This window comes from Sturnus vulgaris, chromosome 7 (genome assembly GCF_052056855.1).
Source record: "Sturnus vulgaris isolate bStuVul1 chromosome 7, bStuVul1.hap1, whole genome shotgun sequence".
NCBI classification, from domain to species: Eukaryota; Metazoa; Chordata; class Aves; order Passeriformes; family Sturnidae; genus Sturnus; species Sturnus vulgaris.
The window spans coordinates 29,836,477-29,852,922 of record NC_142249.1 but is presented as its reverse complement, the minus strand read 5'-3'; the positions used below and the strand labels follow the sequence as shown (position 1 = coordinate 29,852,922).

At 41.4% G+C, this 16,446-nt stretch overlaps 1 protein-coding gene across 8 annotated transcripts; it reads left to right on the top strand.

Moving 5' to 3' along the window:
- The first annotated feature begins 1,316 nt into the window (after positions 1 to 1,316).
- LOC106850431 (leucine-zipper-like transcriptional regulator 1 homolog) lies at positions 1,317 to 15,993 on the top strand. 8 transcript variants are annotated; one of them, XM_014871730.2, is made up of 9 exons: positions 1,354 to 1,589; positions 7,075 to 7,167; positions 8,270 to 8,508; positions 9,227 to 9,306; positions 10,092 to 10,170; positions 11,667 to 11,713; positions 12,474 to 12,594; positions 13,483 to 13,669; positions 14,007 to 15,993. In XM_014871730.2, the coding sequence occupies exons 3-9, from the start codon at positions 8,370 to 8,372 to the stop codon at positions 14,671 to 14,673; spliced, it is 1,320 nt and encodes a 439-aa protein (XP_014727216.1). In that variant the 5' UTR covers positions 1,354 to 1,589; positions 7,075 to 7,167; positions 8,270 to 8,369; the 3' UTR covers positions 14,674 to 15,993. The 8 variants fall into 8 exon arrangements, with proteins under 8 accessions (XP_014727218.1, XP_088024386.1, XP_014727216.1 ...); XM_088168256.1 differs by having other exon boundaries at positions 7,750 to 8,508; XM_088168259.1 differs by lacking the exon at positions 1,354 to 1,589 and adding an exon at positions 7,794 to 7,864 and having other exon boundaries at positions 1,614 to 7,167.
- The last annotated feature ends 453 nt before the right edge of the window (positions 15,994 to 16,446 follow it).

Below are 16,446 nucleotides of genomic sequence, written 5' to 3'. Positions count from 1 at the left end.
TTTTGGGGTTTGGGTTTTGTTGTTCGGTTGTTGGTGTTTTTTTTAATTCCTAAGAGAACACAATTAAGGCTGAGAAGAGAAAGTGCTGCACTGTAGCTCTGGACTGGCCTCTCAATAACACTTTATTCTGGAATGAAAAAATTCAGAAGCATACATCACTCCTACAGTCGGATATATTATACATAATATACTAAAATCAAATGCATTTGTATTATTTATATAGTCCGGACCATATGCTTTGCACTGCTATGGACTGGGTCTGTCTGTTGGCCTTCACTTACAGCTACCTAAAAAGTAATTATGCTCTTTCTCTTTTTTAAGAACAATACTAAGGGGAAAGCAGTAGCCTCCGCCTCAAAGCAGGGAAATATGTCAGCATGGAAAATAGATGCACGTGTGGGTGGGGGAGTTTCATTCCTCTTTTCTGAAGCCTTATGTAGCTGTAAACGGGAAACAGGCGAAAAAGCGAGCCGGTGGCAGCTGAACAGAAAGCCAAGGACACAAGTCCAAGCAAGCGCTGGGGCTGCGGCTCACTGAAAAGCCTGCAAAGGATCTTTGGGCTAAACGCTGACTTGAAAGGGCTTGGAACGGAGCGCACCAACAAACACCGCTCTCGGTCCTCCCCCTTCCCACTGCTGCTACCACACAAAACCCCCAAAAGTTACAGAGATGTTTACTTCTGGACGCGTTCAGGCCAGAAGTGAGATTTTACACTTTCCCCATGACTAACAGGGCAGCTAATAACTACGAACGTTCCTCCCGCAAGAAACACAGCCCGCAGCACCCCGCGCATCCTCGGCTCAGCCTCCCCGCTCCGGCCGTGTCCCGGGCGCACGGACACGGAAGAACCGCGGATCCCGCCCGGCCCTGGGCGCGTCCCCACCCGCGGCCCGTGGGCCCCGAGCGGCCCCGGCGGCGCCGCGCAGGCTCCGGGCAGCGGCCGCGCCCCCGCCCGCCCGCGGCACGGCAGGGGCCGGCAGGGAGGGGCGGGTAAGGCCGGGGCTGCCCGGCTGCTGGCCCTGGGAGCCGGGGGGGTCGGTGCCGCGGGGTGCCGGCTGCCGTCCGGGATCTCCGTCCTGCCCCGCGGGGCTCGGTGCCTGGGACGGACCCGAGGGGCGGCACATGCCCCTGCCACATGCCGGCTCACCAGAGTGTTTTTGCTTCTTTTCTTTTGCTTGTCCCCGGCTCTGTGGGGACAAGCCCAGCCGTGGTGGGGATCAGAGCACAGGGCGCTGAGGCCTGCCCGGGATCGGGGCACCTGCAGCAGCCAGAGCCAGCCCGGGGCCCGCCAGGAGCAGCGCCCGAGCTCCGGGGGCAGAAGGGGCGCAGAGGGAGGGCACCGAGCAGCGCTCATGGACACCCCGCAGCCCGGGGAACACCGGCACAGCCCGGCCCTGCACACCGCGGCACTGCCGGACAGCGGGGCTCCGGTACAGCTGTGTGCAGCTGTGCACAAAGCAGCTTCCACTCCGAGGTACGAAAAGAAACAAAGCGCATGAAAGGAAGGAAGCGCCGTCAGCGCTCAGCAGCCAGGAGACCGCTGGGGACAGGGACCTGCCACTTCCGCGATGCTGCGCAGGAGGTCTGCGGTAGGAATTGCCAGAGCTCTTGCTGCCTGCTTCCAGTTTAGGAGATTCACCACCCTCCTTTTGCTCATTCCCTTTTCCACAGTCAAAGAGCATAAAGCACAAAATGCCTTCTATCGAGCAAAAGACAAACAAAGAAATGCAACCATCCAAAACCCAAGCCAAAGTGTATCTGGCTTGGGATGAATACTGGACCGTGTCAGCTGGGAGTGAGAATTTTTCAGAAGGCTGGACTCCAGTCCAAAACGGACCCTGTCATTTGGAGTCTGAATATGAAAACAGCTTGCAAAACAATTTTTTCAGGCTTCTGACAAAAGAGTTGGTCCTTCTTTTGCTCTGGTATCTAGGCTACATTGTGCAGGCTCATGCATATCACTGGTTTTATTCACATGAGTAATTCCATTTGAATTTGGAGCGACAACGTGTATGTGTAAAGTTACTCATATGCTTTCTGTCTCTTTTATATATTGAAATTATGTGGGTTTGGGTTTTTTCCATTTGATGCTACAGCCCAGTAACTGTTGGCATCATAGTGAACCATCACAGTTATTATTACTGTTTGTCAGCTGACACCTTTGTTTTCATTGCCAGACTAAAATGCAGCTAGTCCTCTCCATGCAATCTATTCCAGCTACGCGATTATATCATGTTTTTATGCAACCATCTTTCACCTGGTGGTGTAAATTCATCTTCCCTATAAAAGATCTTTTTGTATTCAGCTTTTCCTCCAGTCATGACTGACAGTCATTCCAGTTGTGCCATCTGAGTCTTTCTCACACAAGTCTCTCATGACTTCTCCCATACAGAATAATCTAAATTCATAATGATTCTAACAGGATGTCTGGATGTTTTAATATCTGCCAGCTGGACCTTTTTATTATTCTCATTCCCAAATGCCCTCTCTTTCCTCCTTCATATATGTTCAAGCTACAGCTTCTGCTATTCTCATAACTTTGTGTGTCTTCTTTGTCTCATTGCTGCGTGTTTGTCTAGGGGCAAAATGTCATGGGGACAAGAAAAACACAATATCTATCTTCCATGAAGCGTGGCATTAAGTTTTAAGTGTGACCGAGTGTTTTATTAGATGCTTCTTTTCTCAGTCAGGGGATATAAAGAACAATCAAGTAAAATTCAATGCAGACTTTTTGTTTTTAATGGAAGATAATAGCTTTTCACTGATATACTCTCAGCTGTCAGGTGTATACTCTAGTACCTTAATTTGTGCCTGAGGAGAGTAGTCAGGCTGAGCAGCCACTCACTCTTCTGTCAGCCAGAGTCTTTCTTCCTAACCCAGAAAATTTTGTGAATTACTGTGAGTAGAGTCTCCCTTAGGAAATAAAGTATTTTGAAGTTACTTCAGCAGCAGGTCACAAGCCATCAAGAAGATGCATTCAGTCACACCTAAGGACAGATTTATTACATTCAATCTCCAGGGCACTTGCCTAGTGTATCTTGAAAGAATCCAGCTAGTTAGTTTTTGTGAAATCCCCAAATGATGCCTTCTAGGAACACTGAGAACTGCTATTTCTGGGGGAAGGGCGATGACCCGTGCATGGAAAGGACCTGCTCCAGTGGTGACAGTACAAATTACTTCCAAGGAAAGGGTAAAAGGCCAAATACATCTTAAGACTGCCCTGTGAACATGGTGGGAATTTCTCATTTCTTTTATCATAAAGTCTGAGGACCAGGAACTGTATTTCCTCCCTCTGTCACATCTAGAAGATGCAAAATCACCTGTTTGTCTCTAGTGATTCCTGCAGAGCTGCCTTGCTGCAGCAGCACTTCACAGTCAGGGTGTCCATTCCATTTAGGCGCTGAGACCACAAGAGAGACAGTTCTGCCTATGGGTGGAGTCACCAACAGGACCCTAAATAAGATTTGAAAAGCAGATTAGGTTCCTGAAATAAATATCCAATTGAGGACCATAAATAAATAAAACCCATACACACATTGATTACGAGCATAAACTTTTGATCAGATATGGCTGCTGCCCTGGATTTATACATCCATAACATGCTGTACTTGTGCCACCCATGGATGTGTATTTAGGGAAGCTCTTTCTCAGAAACCTCATTCAAAATTGAGACACAGGTAAATGATTAATTACAAATGTAAATTGTAATTAAGAGATTACCTGGGGAGATCTGCTAATCAAAACTATATATTCTAATTTTTTAGTTTATAAAAAAGCCCCATTCTTAAAAAACCCCACCCTATCAAACAGCTAATTAACAAAAACCAAACAAAAAATCCCCAGCAAATGAAATTTTAATTTACTAAGGAAATTAAGGTGGTAAAAATGTATTAACTTTCATCTGTGCCATAAAACATATTTAAATACAGTGGAAAAGGAATTTTCTTGATTCATATGCTAAAAGTGTATATAGAAATGTAACAAGCCCAGAAATATTTTAAATACTGAATTTCTTTTTCCTAGATACTTGCTCCTCTAACATATTTGAGAAATAGATGAAATATTTACTGTATTATTCTAAACCAAGTTTGTATTTTTGTATTTGTTTACTTAAAAATAAAAAATATACCTAGCATATAGAAAATACAACTACATATAAATAAATATAAAAATACATTTATATTTATTTAATAAGTTAATTTATTACTACTTAAGAGTTCACTTTGTAACAGAGATGAAGTAGTGCTACAAAACACTAATGACTAATGGATTTTCATTTCTCAGTGAAAGCTTCTAGAAAAAACAAAAGACAATATATTAACAATGTCAATTTTCAAATTTTAATTTTGGAATGATACGCAAATATAAATTTATTATGAACTTCTAAAATTAAAGCTTTAATATTAATGTGATCGGAATTAAAGAAGAGCAATATCTTGCCTGCAGAGCTCCCGAAAGAGGCAGTGAGCTTTCCTCAGGGAGAGATCGATGATGTTCTCGTCTGCTGTGCAGTGGAGGTGCCAATGCCCTCGGTGCTGTGGCACTGCTCTCCCCAGAAGGAGCAGTTACATACAGAGCCTTACAGCAGATAGAAACTGGAATTATATGTGCCTGTTTCAGAAGAGTTGCCCTCTTTAAAATACCTGTTCATGTCAAAAAGCATTTTGAAGCACTGACATATAGCAGTAATAATGTTTACAAATACTGCCTTAAACTTGTAAAAATTCAGCTAAGAGTTACTCGAATAAAAGCCTCTCAGTTTTTCTGTCAGTTTTTAGTATGTCTGTTCTAAGCTTTATTCTGACATCAGGGTTGTTATTGTTTTACTTGAATGTACCTGTCTTTCTTCTGAACCCCGAAATTAGGATGGAGCCGTGTCTTCTGCACTGATTTGTCATTTTACAAACCCTCGTTCTGTCCTTCAGCTTCTCCCTGTAAGAAGCAATACCTCTTTCTGTTCCCTTCCTTTTGTCTTGACTCCTGCACTTGTAATCTCAGTCTTGTGGTAATTGCATGTTTTACAGCACGTGGCAAAACCAGGTCCTTATTTCAGTTCAGAATGCTAATAATACAGAACTGTCACAGACACCCTGGTCCTAGAGCCATTCACACTTTCAGTTTGCAACTCTGAAGGTGAGCATCTCTGAAAATTACTTACTGTATTTTGAAAAACAAACAAAAAAACCCACCACAGAAACAGTTCAGGTTGTCCTGAATTTAGGAAAAAATAAATTTAGTACCCTCTGGTTTGTGATTTTATCACACATAGTGAAACATTGCAAGTAAACATGCTGAAAAAAAGCCTTTTTCTCTATTCTAAAAACAAGTTGTGTTTGTTTCTAAACCTTTATAAGGGCCTTGCAAGTCTCCAGAGTTTCCTCATTCATGCAGGCAGTCGCGTTAGAACAATACTTACAATAAAACCACCTCTAGAGCCAAGGTTTCTAGGATGAGTACAAATGGGAAGATCTGTTATTATTTTTGAAGAGCAGTAAAACATCAAGTTGCCTAGTGAGAAAATGCAGTGTTCTGTCTGGAAAGGTTCAAGGCTTGAGTTCAGAAAACTGGGTCATTAACAAAAAAGCCCCAAAGCAGAAGAAGATTTCCTACTTGGGCCCCCTCCCCATATGAGTGGTTTCATAGCTCATTATATTCCAAAAAGCTTGATCTTTTAAAAATGAAACTTTTCTGAGTGTATTGAAAACAGACGGAAATGAATCAAGGGGCGGAGATAGAAAAAAGCTTTAATGAAGATCTATTTAAGCAATACTTTAAATAAATAAATCATTTGTCTGAGAAACCACATCTATCAGAAATATAAATAATTATATCATGAACATACAAACTACATTTCCTGAAGTAATTCCTGTCTTGCAACATTTCCTGAATTATTTGTATTATGAAACAGTAGTGGGGCACCATTAATTGATACACAGTGCTATAGTTACTGCACTAATTGCAGCTCTCCAGGCCCTCAACTCAGCTCCTCCAGCCCTTTAACAATTGGGATTGATTGCATAGGAGTTATTTTTAGAATGGAATGGCAGAAGACTTTGGAGAGCAGCAGACATTTTTGTGTGTGCTACAGCTGTTTTGGGGAAAAAATAAAAAGTTGAATAAGTTGAATAAGAATGTTTAGTTATCTTTTTGGATTTTTTTTTTTTTTCCAAAAAGTCAGAGTTTCCTATTGGATAACTGATATTGTATCAAGTTGAAACTGAGGTCAGTGGTGCACGGCACAGAGGAGAAGGCTCGGTGATATTATTCTCAGAAGAGGAACAGCTTTTCTTTGCAAATGTGCCTGCTAAGGTTGACAGTAGATGAACTCTGGCTGGTTGGGTTCTATAGACAGGCAATCCGGGAGTCAAGTTTGCAGTTTAAAGTACCAATGAAGAAAGGCAAGATTCATTATTAACTTGGTGGGATTTTTTTTCCCTAGCTCTGAAGTGGAGCAGTTTACTGATTGTTAGGGATTGTAGCTCTGCTTCCAGGAAAGATTTAGCTAAGAATAAATGGCCGAGATTCACAAGGGTCAGCTGATGCTCAAAAGGTGTGACTGGGAGGAGACACCCATTCAGTTCATCCTAGCTTGGCCTTTTGTTATCCCATCCTGCTGCCTGCCTTGCAAGAGTCCAGCTGGGCTAGATAAACAACTGGACAGGACTTTGTTCCTAATCTGTTCTATGAAATCAGGGCTGTCATCGTCTCTGAATGTTTGTACAATAGGAGGCAAGGCTTGAGGGAAGAAAAACAAACAGAAATATGTAGGAAGAAGGATAACCAGCTTTATAACTGACAAACCCCCCCCCCCCAAACCGCAAGGGGGCAAGCCTGGTTTACCTTTGTGAAGTATTAGTAACCTATCACCCTTTTCAGAGTAAATGATATCAATAGCCGTAATACCTTGGCACTGTTACACTGCACTGCATCAGCAAATTTGAAGTGTTGTACTAAGGAAGTGACTGTCCCCATTTAGCTGTGGAAGTGAATGATTTGGCTGTGGTTGCTCAGAAGCTTGGCAGAGTTAGGGAGATAATCCCTGTTTCATGCCTTCAGCTGCTTTTCCCTTTTCAGGGGGATGCCAGAAAGCATTATGGACTTACACACCTATAATGTGTCATTATTTCCTATCTGCTAATTCCCCTGGACATGAGAAATGCATCCTCTGTAAGTGCCACCCATCTTTGTATTCCTTCAGAGAAAACACACAAAGAATATACTTCAGTTTCTACAGTAAAAGCTTACAATATTAGTTCGCATAAAAAAACAACAAAGCAACAAAATTGAAGTAGTTAATCTTGCCTGAAAATGCTGCAAGAGATTCTCCAGTATCTCTTTGTCACTGAATATATTCCAGTTTTAAAAAGGGTAAATTTTAGAGATTAATCGGATGATAAATTAAGTTAGGTATAATAATTTCATATAATATGAAAAATAAGTAGCTTTTGTATCTAGCTTGTTTTATGGTAATCTTTGTTCTTCCTTAAGTGCAACTTGCCCTGGACTTAGACATTACCATTAGGTAAATGACTCTTCCTTATTGATTTCCATCCTGGGTTCTCAGTGCAGCTGGAATCTGGCTTCCACTGAAAAGTCTTGGAATTGGGAGACTTTGTCACCTCATTTGGTGACGTGCCACATCAGACACATTGCCAAAACAAATTCCAAAATTTGGTCTAATGCTGAGGGAGGATGGTTTGAGTGTGCATTGTAAAGTGATCTATGTTAAAATAAATCACTGTTTTGCAGAGGATTAATAGAAGAATGTCTTCCTGGTACTCATGTCTTCACAGAACACAGTGACATCTTGTGGCATGGGAAGGGCTGGTGTCATTTTATTCCAGATGCATCCTCATTTCAGCAGGTTTGCAGATAAAAGTCTAAACAAATTCTGGGCAATTGCTAATGCATTACTTCCATCTGTAATATTCACTCCTTGCAAAGTTTTTTTTTAAATACGGGTTTGTCTCAAGTACTCTTTTAGTTGTGAAAAAAGACCAAGCCCTGGTATTGTAAATGTAGTGTGTTGGAGCTTCATTTCAGTTCACTGATATTCCTTGGAAAATTTTCAGCTCCAGGAATGTTCCCATCCCAACCTCACTGATACAAGAATGTGAGTCAGAATTTCAGGTGCTTTACTCAAGTTAGTGTATTATCACAGACAGAGAAAGCTGTCCAATATTGCTTTTGATAGGACCGAAAAGAAAACACAGTAACATTTTATCATAAAGTGGAGACTCTTCCTTTTTCCTTTTTTGTCTTTTTGCAGACCAAACAGGGTTTAGGCGCTGTCCTTGATATTTTGGGACCCTCCTCTGCCATGGCTGCCCTTTGTAAGTTGCTCCTTGGATAGGATCCTGGTTGTCAGCATGAAGGGAAGCGCTGCCCGCGGCGCGGCTGTCCCCTGTGACCGGTACAAGCACGCCTGTGCTGTCTGCAGAGGGGCTCTTTATCTCTACGGAGGGCGCGGCAGCACCACGCTGAGGGACTTCTGGAGATACCACACCGGTGAGCTGGCCTCTTCTCTTGTACTCAGGATTAAAGCCATTCTACCTCCAGTCATCCTGAAATTGAGGATGCTCTGTACTTAGCAGATTATCCTCATTTAAAGTCTTCCCATCACAGGGATGGATAAACTGCTTTTTGTACATTGGGCAGATGGGAGGTGTTTGCTCCTCTTGCAGGCGTCCCACAACGTTTTGATTTCAGTTCCTTTTGTTTCTTTTTCTCAACCAGAAATATGGAGTCATTTAAAATATCCTGGTTCTAGCAAGGGATATCTATGAGCTTTCCTGACTCTAACACAGCAGTAGTTCATGCATGGGAACATGTCAATACAACACCTTGTAGGTTTGTAGTATCAATGCACTATCAAATATAAGCCTTTGTATTTTTTTACTTGGTGTATGGTTTTCTCTGTTCAGTTGTTACTGGAATTAACCAGATTTGTCCTGGGGTTCGTGCCATGGAATTGGTGAGTTTTGATGTAGATAAAACTTAAAATACAACCAGTAACAATTATTATATTTAAATGTAACTCTTACTATTATATTTAAATTTGCTAAATAGAAAAATGCATATGTTTAATTTTTGGGAGAACAGAGGAAAGATGACAAAACATTTCATTTTAAGCAGCAGAGCTACATTCAAAGCCCACCTTTTCACCTTTTCCCTACTGTTTATGTGTTGGGTGCATCACCATCTAAACTTCAGCTTTGGTTTATAGTGAAAAATGAATGGGAGATGTTGGATTGCTCAAGAGATGGTCCAGAAGAACTGGAAGAACATTCAATGGTGGCTTATAAGGTAGTAGATCAAGATTATACTGTCCATATCCTGACATTTTATTTCCTACTATACACTGCAATAAAATACCATAGATCATTATGTACTGAAATACTATGCCCAGAAAGCATTTTTGTGTTGGTGCTGGTCTGGATGTAGCTGTACCAATGTTTGGGAATCTTTCTGAACAGAGTGACAGTAATTCAGCTCTGCAGCAGCCCCCTGGTTTCCTCAGTCAGTGCTCGATAAGCAGCAGTAATACCAGATAGAGACCCTGGCAGCACATTCTCTGCCTTATCTGTGCAGTTGTAACAGTTGCTCTGAATTCATTTGCATGATCAGCTACAGTATGACAACATTCACTACAGAACTCGTGTAGAAGAGGGACGGGGGAGTGAAGGCAAATAAGAATTACAGCCCTGCCTGTGAGGGGAAGACAGAATTTAGGATATCAGGAGCTATGACACTATGAAATATTTCTATAAACATGCATAATCCAATATTACCTGAGCAATGCCTCAGAGAGCTCCAGATTCCCCAGCCCTGAAGCTGCCCCAGGCTGACAAGGAACTAGTGGTTCTGAAATGCCGTCCCCATCAAACAGCAGAATGTTCTTCAGGGCTTCCTGCTGGGAGAGAATGAAGAGAGAATAATTAAAAGTTGGTGGCTTTTTGGGATTGTTAAAATAACATCATATTGTTTACTATATTTTGCCGATAGCAACCTTTGTGTTCAAAAACTGTTAAAAAAATTATTTTCATGCTATGTGCCTTCCTGTAAGTGACAAATATTTGTGCATTTTGCAGGGCAGCCTGTGTATTTTTGGTGGGATGGTGGATTCTGCTTTCACCCAAGCAAAAACTCCTCTCTGGATATATAACATTGGTATGATACACAATAGCCAGTCTTTTCCATGGGACATTCCAAGTCCATAGGCAGTAATAAATAGTAAGAACCAAACTGTTTTCTGCTTCTTGTAACAGAGCCTTCCCTAAGCTTTCCAACAAGTAATGTGTGTAAAACTGTGTGCATATTTTTTCCCTCAATATTAGGCTGTTAAGCTATCAGAGACACAGGTCTTACTTCAATTAGAGTATTTTATGAGAAAATTTTATGTATTTTAAAGTCTCAGAATTTCCATTCCTCCCTCTCTCCTTCTTAAGTTTACTATTTGATCATAAGACTTGATAATTCATGTATTATTTAATTTTTATGCCACATATATTTTAAAAACCAAGCTCTCATGGAAGAAAGCAGATCAGTAAAGTATATCTCGTTTTATACTTTTACTGAAGAAACACATAAGTTAGAGCAAGAGAAATCAAATGTAATTAAATAAGAAAGTGGGAAATTGACATTTTATAACACAGATTTTTCTTTTCCTAAGAACAAACATTTGGGATCTCATAAGTGTGTATTATAATAAAAACAGTGCAGCATTTGAATTTAATAGCAATGTCATACACCATGGATTCTCTGTTTGGAAATCTTGTGTACAGTAATGGCTGTTATTTTGATGTCAGATCGGGAGGGGAGAGAGAGAGGCTCAATTCTTTTTGAGCCAGTAGATCTTGTATCCAGACCAAAATTTAAGTTTCCTGGCTTCTTTTGCTACTTCACTATGTAACCTTAAGTCAAAGGGTTTTTATCAGTCCTTCCTTTGTGTTTCCCACCACTTATCTGAGATAACCTGCTGGAAGAAAGAAAAGCCTTAGAACACATTTTCAAGGAGAAAGCATCTTAAAACTCACAATACTTAGCAGTGGAAATTGGAAATGAGTTAGTCAACATTGGTTGTGTGTCTAGCTGTTTCATAGTTACTATTTAAAATCTTTTGGCAACAATAGCTTTAAGTAATGCAAGTCTGCACTGATTTCCCATTGTACCTCTGGTGCTGGGTTATCTGATATTTCCTCTCCTTCATGGTGATCCCAGATCTGTGACTGCTGGCTGTGATTTGAGAGCTATTTAAGGCACCTATGAAAAAGAGCAAGAAAGAATAAATTTGTCATAATAAGGTGTATATGGTAAGCAGAAGGAGTCATACATCCATAGGGAAATCTGGGATTCCTGCAAGTTCAGAAAGTGATGAAAATCACAGGTTACTTCTGCATTATGAAATTTAGCTTTAGGAAACAGGAATGCAGTGTGATACCTGTGTGATTCTGTATCAGACAAGGATAGAGGAAAACTATTCAAACTGTGTCTCCTGCAAGTCTCTTGGTGCTGCTGTCTTAGCGAGATTTTTTCAGCCTTGTCAGTAGAAAACACCAGGATGAGACTTCCTTGAAAATGAGCTGTGTAATTTGAACAATTACTGTGGGAGGAGTGTCCTCTTGTGGTGCAGGATCTAAACTGCGCTTTATTAACTCAATCCCCAGATTCCGCAAGATGGACACAGAGCTGCAACGAACCAGCAGAGACTGAGGTAAGGAGCCAGGAAGTGGGGAATGTGTGAATCAAATGCCTGTTGCTTTGTTGATTAAACAGATTGCTTTGAAATATGTTCCCCCAAACAGTTCCAATCTCATCTCTTCAGAGACATGTGGCTATACTTTATTTCTTTGCACTTTCAATAACTTAAGGCTTTTTCCTTCTTCAAAACAGTGTTTAAAAATACTGCTCTTAAATTTTAAGTCCTATATAAGAAGTTAAGTCCTCTCCTCTGCTACTGCTTCTGTTTTTCTGAAATCCTTATCAAGAAAACTAATTTTAAATGGAATATTGCAACCATACGTGAAGCCTGTGCTTTTAAAAGGAGGGTTGTGAAAACAGATTGGCAGCCACACTAATACGTTTTGGAACGTGAAGTGCTGCAGCATTTTTCATTTCTTCAGTGTGAACACGTGGACTCACCAAGTTACTGCCACTTCTAATTGAAACCTGAGTGGAAGCATTTATGGCTTGGTCTTTTGAGATTGGTTTTGTGTCACTACACAGTAAGAATCACTCATTTTCTGCTACTGAAACTTCATCATCACAATGTTTCTGTACCTTGAAATTTCAACCAAAAAATTTTTAAGATGTGACACAGTTACCACTCTGGTTACCTGTGCGTGATGGAGGTGTCAATAGAAACTTTGGGATTCTAGGGTCATTTGTGGGGGGAAAAAAAGATGTATTCCCAAGACAGACATTGCTGCTGATATGACTTTGTAGGTTTTTGTCTTATTTTTGAATTGTTCTAGAGCTCTGCACCAGCTAACAGAAAAGGTCACAGTGCAGTCGTGTACCATTCCAGCATGTACATCTATGGGGGATACTATGGCATCAAAGGCATTTCTCAGGAGTTTTGGGAATTCCATTTTGGTAAGTTAAAAAAGCAGGATAAGGTTTTGGTACAGTATAAAACAATTGCAGCAGGAGAGCATGACTTGCTCTGCTAAGAAAATTCTCGTCAGTAGAAATGCTCTAAGTTAGTTTTGGCTTCTCTTTGACAACATTTAGTGATAAATTCAATTAACTGCTGGCTGAAATTAATTAGACTATTACACTGGGATAAGTTTTGCAGTATTTGCCAGTTTTACATCTGAGAATCAGGGAGAATGTATGTTTACTATTCACTACAATTCTTCAAGGATTACTAAAAACTTTCAGATACAGCAGAGACTCTGATTTCAGGCTATTAATGCCATCTTTTGATCTCAAATCTTCAACTGACCATGGGGAACCAAACCTGACAGCAGATAGCTTATTAGCATATTCATTACCAGTCTGATTATTGCAAACCAGATGATTCCCAGAGATTTCCTAAATGCATAAACTTGTTACCTGATGGCCATTCTTTCACTATTTTGAAACAAATGATGGTTTTATCTCATCCTTCCTTCCCTCATAGGGAGAATAAGTGCAGACATTAATGAATTAATGTTTTTGTTGACTGACTTTTCCCCTCTAACAGCCAGGAAAGTATCTTTCTGTGTCAGAATGAATGAACTGTAGGAAAAACTGCTTTGTAAATAAAATTTCCATGGCATCTGTCATATAGCATCTGACATTTTCATTAAAAGTTTATTTCAGAACTGTTTTTTTTAAATGCACTTTTTCAATGTCAGAATTTAAGCTGTTTACTCATAATAAGCTTTGAACAGAAACCCGTATTCTCCAACTGAATAATTACCTCCTCCAGGAAGTAAATCCTTCCTCAAATAGTCAGGGTAAATTTGATCCATCTATAAATCAGTATTTTTGTTTCAGACACAAGGAAGTGGTTGTGTATCTCCAGCCCCTGTGACAGCAGCAGCCCCGGAGCTCGGCACGGCCACTCGGCAGTGGTTTATCACACAGCCATGTACCTCTTTGGGGGGCTGATGGGGCTCACTGAACAGAGGGACTTGTGGAGGTGGGACTTTGGAAGCAGCAGCTGGTCCAGCATCAAAACAAGGTAAACTATTTTATTTGTTACACTAAAAAAGCAGAGAAAGAGATTAATCTTACTCTTTGATACTGCATGAGGGTGGAAAGGGAGATGATGCCCTCTTGGTAATTGTAGGGATTGTTCAGATCAGAATGCAGTGCTGCTGCCATCCCTGGGGCTCCAGTTGGCTTTGCTCGGGAGAGCTGTTGGCAAGGTGTTGATGCAGCTGTCAGCAGTGTAACTTTGATGTCCCAGTGCAGCTGTTCAGCAGTCATCTTTCTGAGTCAAAAGGAAAACAGAAGCTAAAATCAGTGCTAAGTTTCTTGTTGGTCTCCCCTTAACTGCTGGTTTCTCTTACCTTCAGCCAGGGACCTCCTCCAGTGGTAGGTCATGCTTCAATAGTCTGCAAGGACTCTATGCTGGTTTTTGGTGGAGGGATTTCAAATTCCAGCCCTAATGATGACCTCTGGAAGTATCATTTCCCTACGCGGACATGGAAGAAGCTTAGTAGTATTACAAAGGGAAACTTTTCTCCTAAAATGTATCACTGCATCTTAGGGATTGGCATGGATTTCCAAACTATCTCAGAATTCGCTGATACATTTCCCAGCCACTTCAAGAATGAGCACAAGGACCGTCCCCTGCTGGTGCCCATCCCGAGGCACTCTGGCTTTTGCAGCTACTTCTGCCCACAGCCCCCGGAGCGGAGCAACGCCATCGAAATGAAAACCTTCAGCCTGCCCCTGGAGCCAGCGGAATTCCCTGCCTTCCAGACCACTTCGGAAGCAGGACTAGGCCCAAACAGGGTCAGGAGCTGTTTGTCCAAGGACAAGTCTCTCCATCAGCTGGCCTGTTCGGGAGAGGCTTTTGCTGCTGCTCAGTCTGTGGGTGAAGAGGAGAGAACCGGCTGTGGGTGTGCGGCCACGGGGGGTGAGATCAGCAGTACCAACACACTGCTGCTCGTCGGGGGCAAACCTTTGTCCAGCTTCTCTGAGATCTCCTTCAGGCAAATAGAGTTTGATTGCATGTGACTGCTTTGCTTGCAAAGTGAAGGAATAAATTCCCACCACCGTGGCAGTAGGTGGAAAACCAACTGCTTGCAACTGTCTTCAGTTTCCTATCAGCACACTGGGGAAAAAAATAATTAAACCTTCTCATACTTGCTGCGAACAGATTTTTTACAATGTTAACAAAACCCGACATATATTTAAGTCACAACTTGCATGTAAGTTGTGATTTCTGAGAGGAGCTTGTTGGAATGCTGCTCTTTTTGTTACTTTTCTCCTGGTCACTTCATACCCTTTCAAGTTGTAATGGGTGATGCTGCCTTGAAAATCAGAACTGCAGAAATCCATACTGGCCCCCCAAGATGCCATTTCAGGGGCAAAGCTTACTCGTTTTGCACTGCCATAAGGGAGAAATAGAGTGACATTTGAGGGATTAAATTAGTCTTAATAGGAATGTTCTCTAAGATTTTAAATGTTTTATAATCTTCAGGGTTCTTTTCACAATATATTTGCAATATGAGACGGCCTACAACAAAGGAACCCAACAGAAAAATCAGCAACTGAATTCTAGAAGATATTAAAGGATTGTATATAACCTTGAGGAAGCAAAACAATGAGTGGCCCCTGAAAATCATCAGCAAGGACCAGAGGAAGGGCATTTTACCTGTAAGAACAAAAGATGTGCCAAATGAGTGTTGGCTTCATTGAATGAATACAAAATCAAAATGGTTTGATTTCCCACAGCAGGGTGGGGAGGGAACAGAAAGAGAAGGGCTTGACAGAGTGGCACAAAGCATGGGCTGTTTTGACTGGTAGCTCATGTTTTAAGCCACGAAGGGATTTCTGCTTTTCCAGCTTCATCTCTCTGTTATCACCCTATGTAGTACTTGTTACACATTTCCCTTCTGTACTAGTAAATTCTGAGTTCATATATGGTTTTTCTTTGCTGAAAAGTGCTTGTTTTGCAAGGCAATATTGTCCACTGTTCAAAGCATTTATTTCCATAGAAGTTACTAAATACTGGCCTTCTGAAAGAACATCAGATGTCCGTAAGAGCTGCTGGTATCTGAAATTACCTGGAAGTGTTAATACTTCCAAGTATTTGAAAAGTTCACTTTTCAAGTGTTTCATAGGAAGTGACTATCAAGTTATCTACAGATTTCAAGAATATTTACAGATACTTTCATCCTCTCTTCATAAATAACTGTCACATGAATTCAATAGGAAAATTATAGATGGGTTTGCAAAAACTGCTTAACAGTTATTTGGACCATCCATGACCCTTACCTGGAAACAGTGGCTTGTACACTGCCATGTGAATAAAGCCTGCTCTGTTTTCTATCACTGTGTGTTCATTTTCACCTTTATGAGTCTAATATATGTGTTTGAATTTTCAAACTGAACAAAGAACTTACCTTGCTGACCAAGGAACATGATTCTGCAAGCCCCAGTCATTTCCTTGACTTCGAGGGCTGCCCAGGCTTTGAATTTCTCCTCCAAGAACAAGAATTTCCCAATTTGAGGAGGTTTGTTTGGAAGGGACATCAGTACTGCGACTGAGCTGAGCATGTACTCAGCACTGCAATCTCAAATCAGCAGCTTGTTTTCCTTGTGCTGACTGACATGTCTGTTTTGGCATTATCCTGAGAGCTGCTGTAACATACAGCCTTTTATCTGGGATTGACAAGGGAAGGAAATTTAACTGGAAAGGGCAACAATAAACCAGTGAGTTTTCCAAGTCACGCGAAGGCCTCCTGGCAGGTAGCGGCATCCTGGGGATGTGTAAGAGCCCCAGGA

Coding starts and splice junctions, on each gene's coding strand:
- LOC106850431 (XM_014871732.2), top strand. CDS start 8,370: ATGAAGGGAAGCGCTGCCCGCGGCGCGGCTGTCCCCTGTGACCGGTAC. Junction 10,171..11,666: donor TCTCTGGATATATAACATTG/GTATGATACACA, acceptor CTCAATCCCCAG/ATTCCGCAAGATGGACACAG. Junction 11,714..12,473: donor ACGAACCAGCAGAGACTGAG/GTAAGGAGCCAG, acceptor GAATTGTTCTAG/AGCTCTGCACCAGCTAACAG.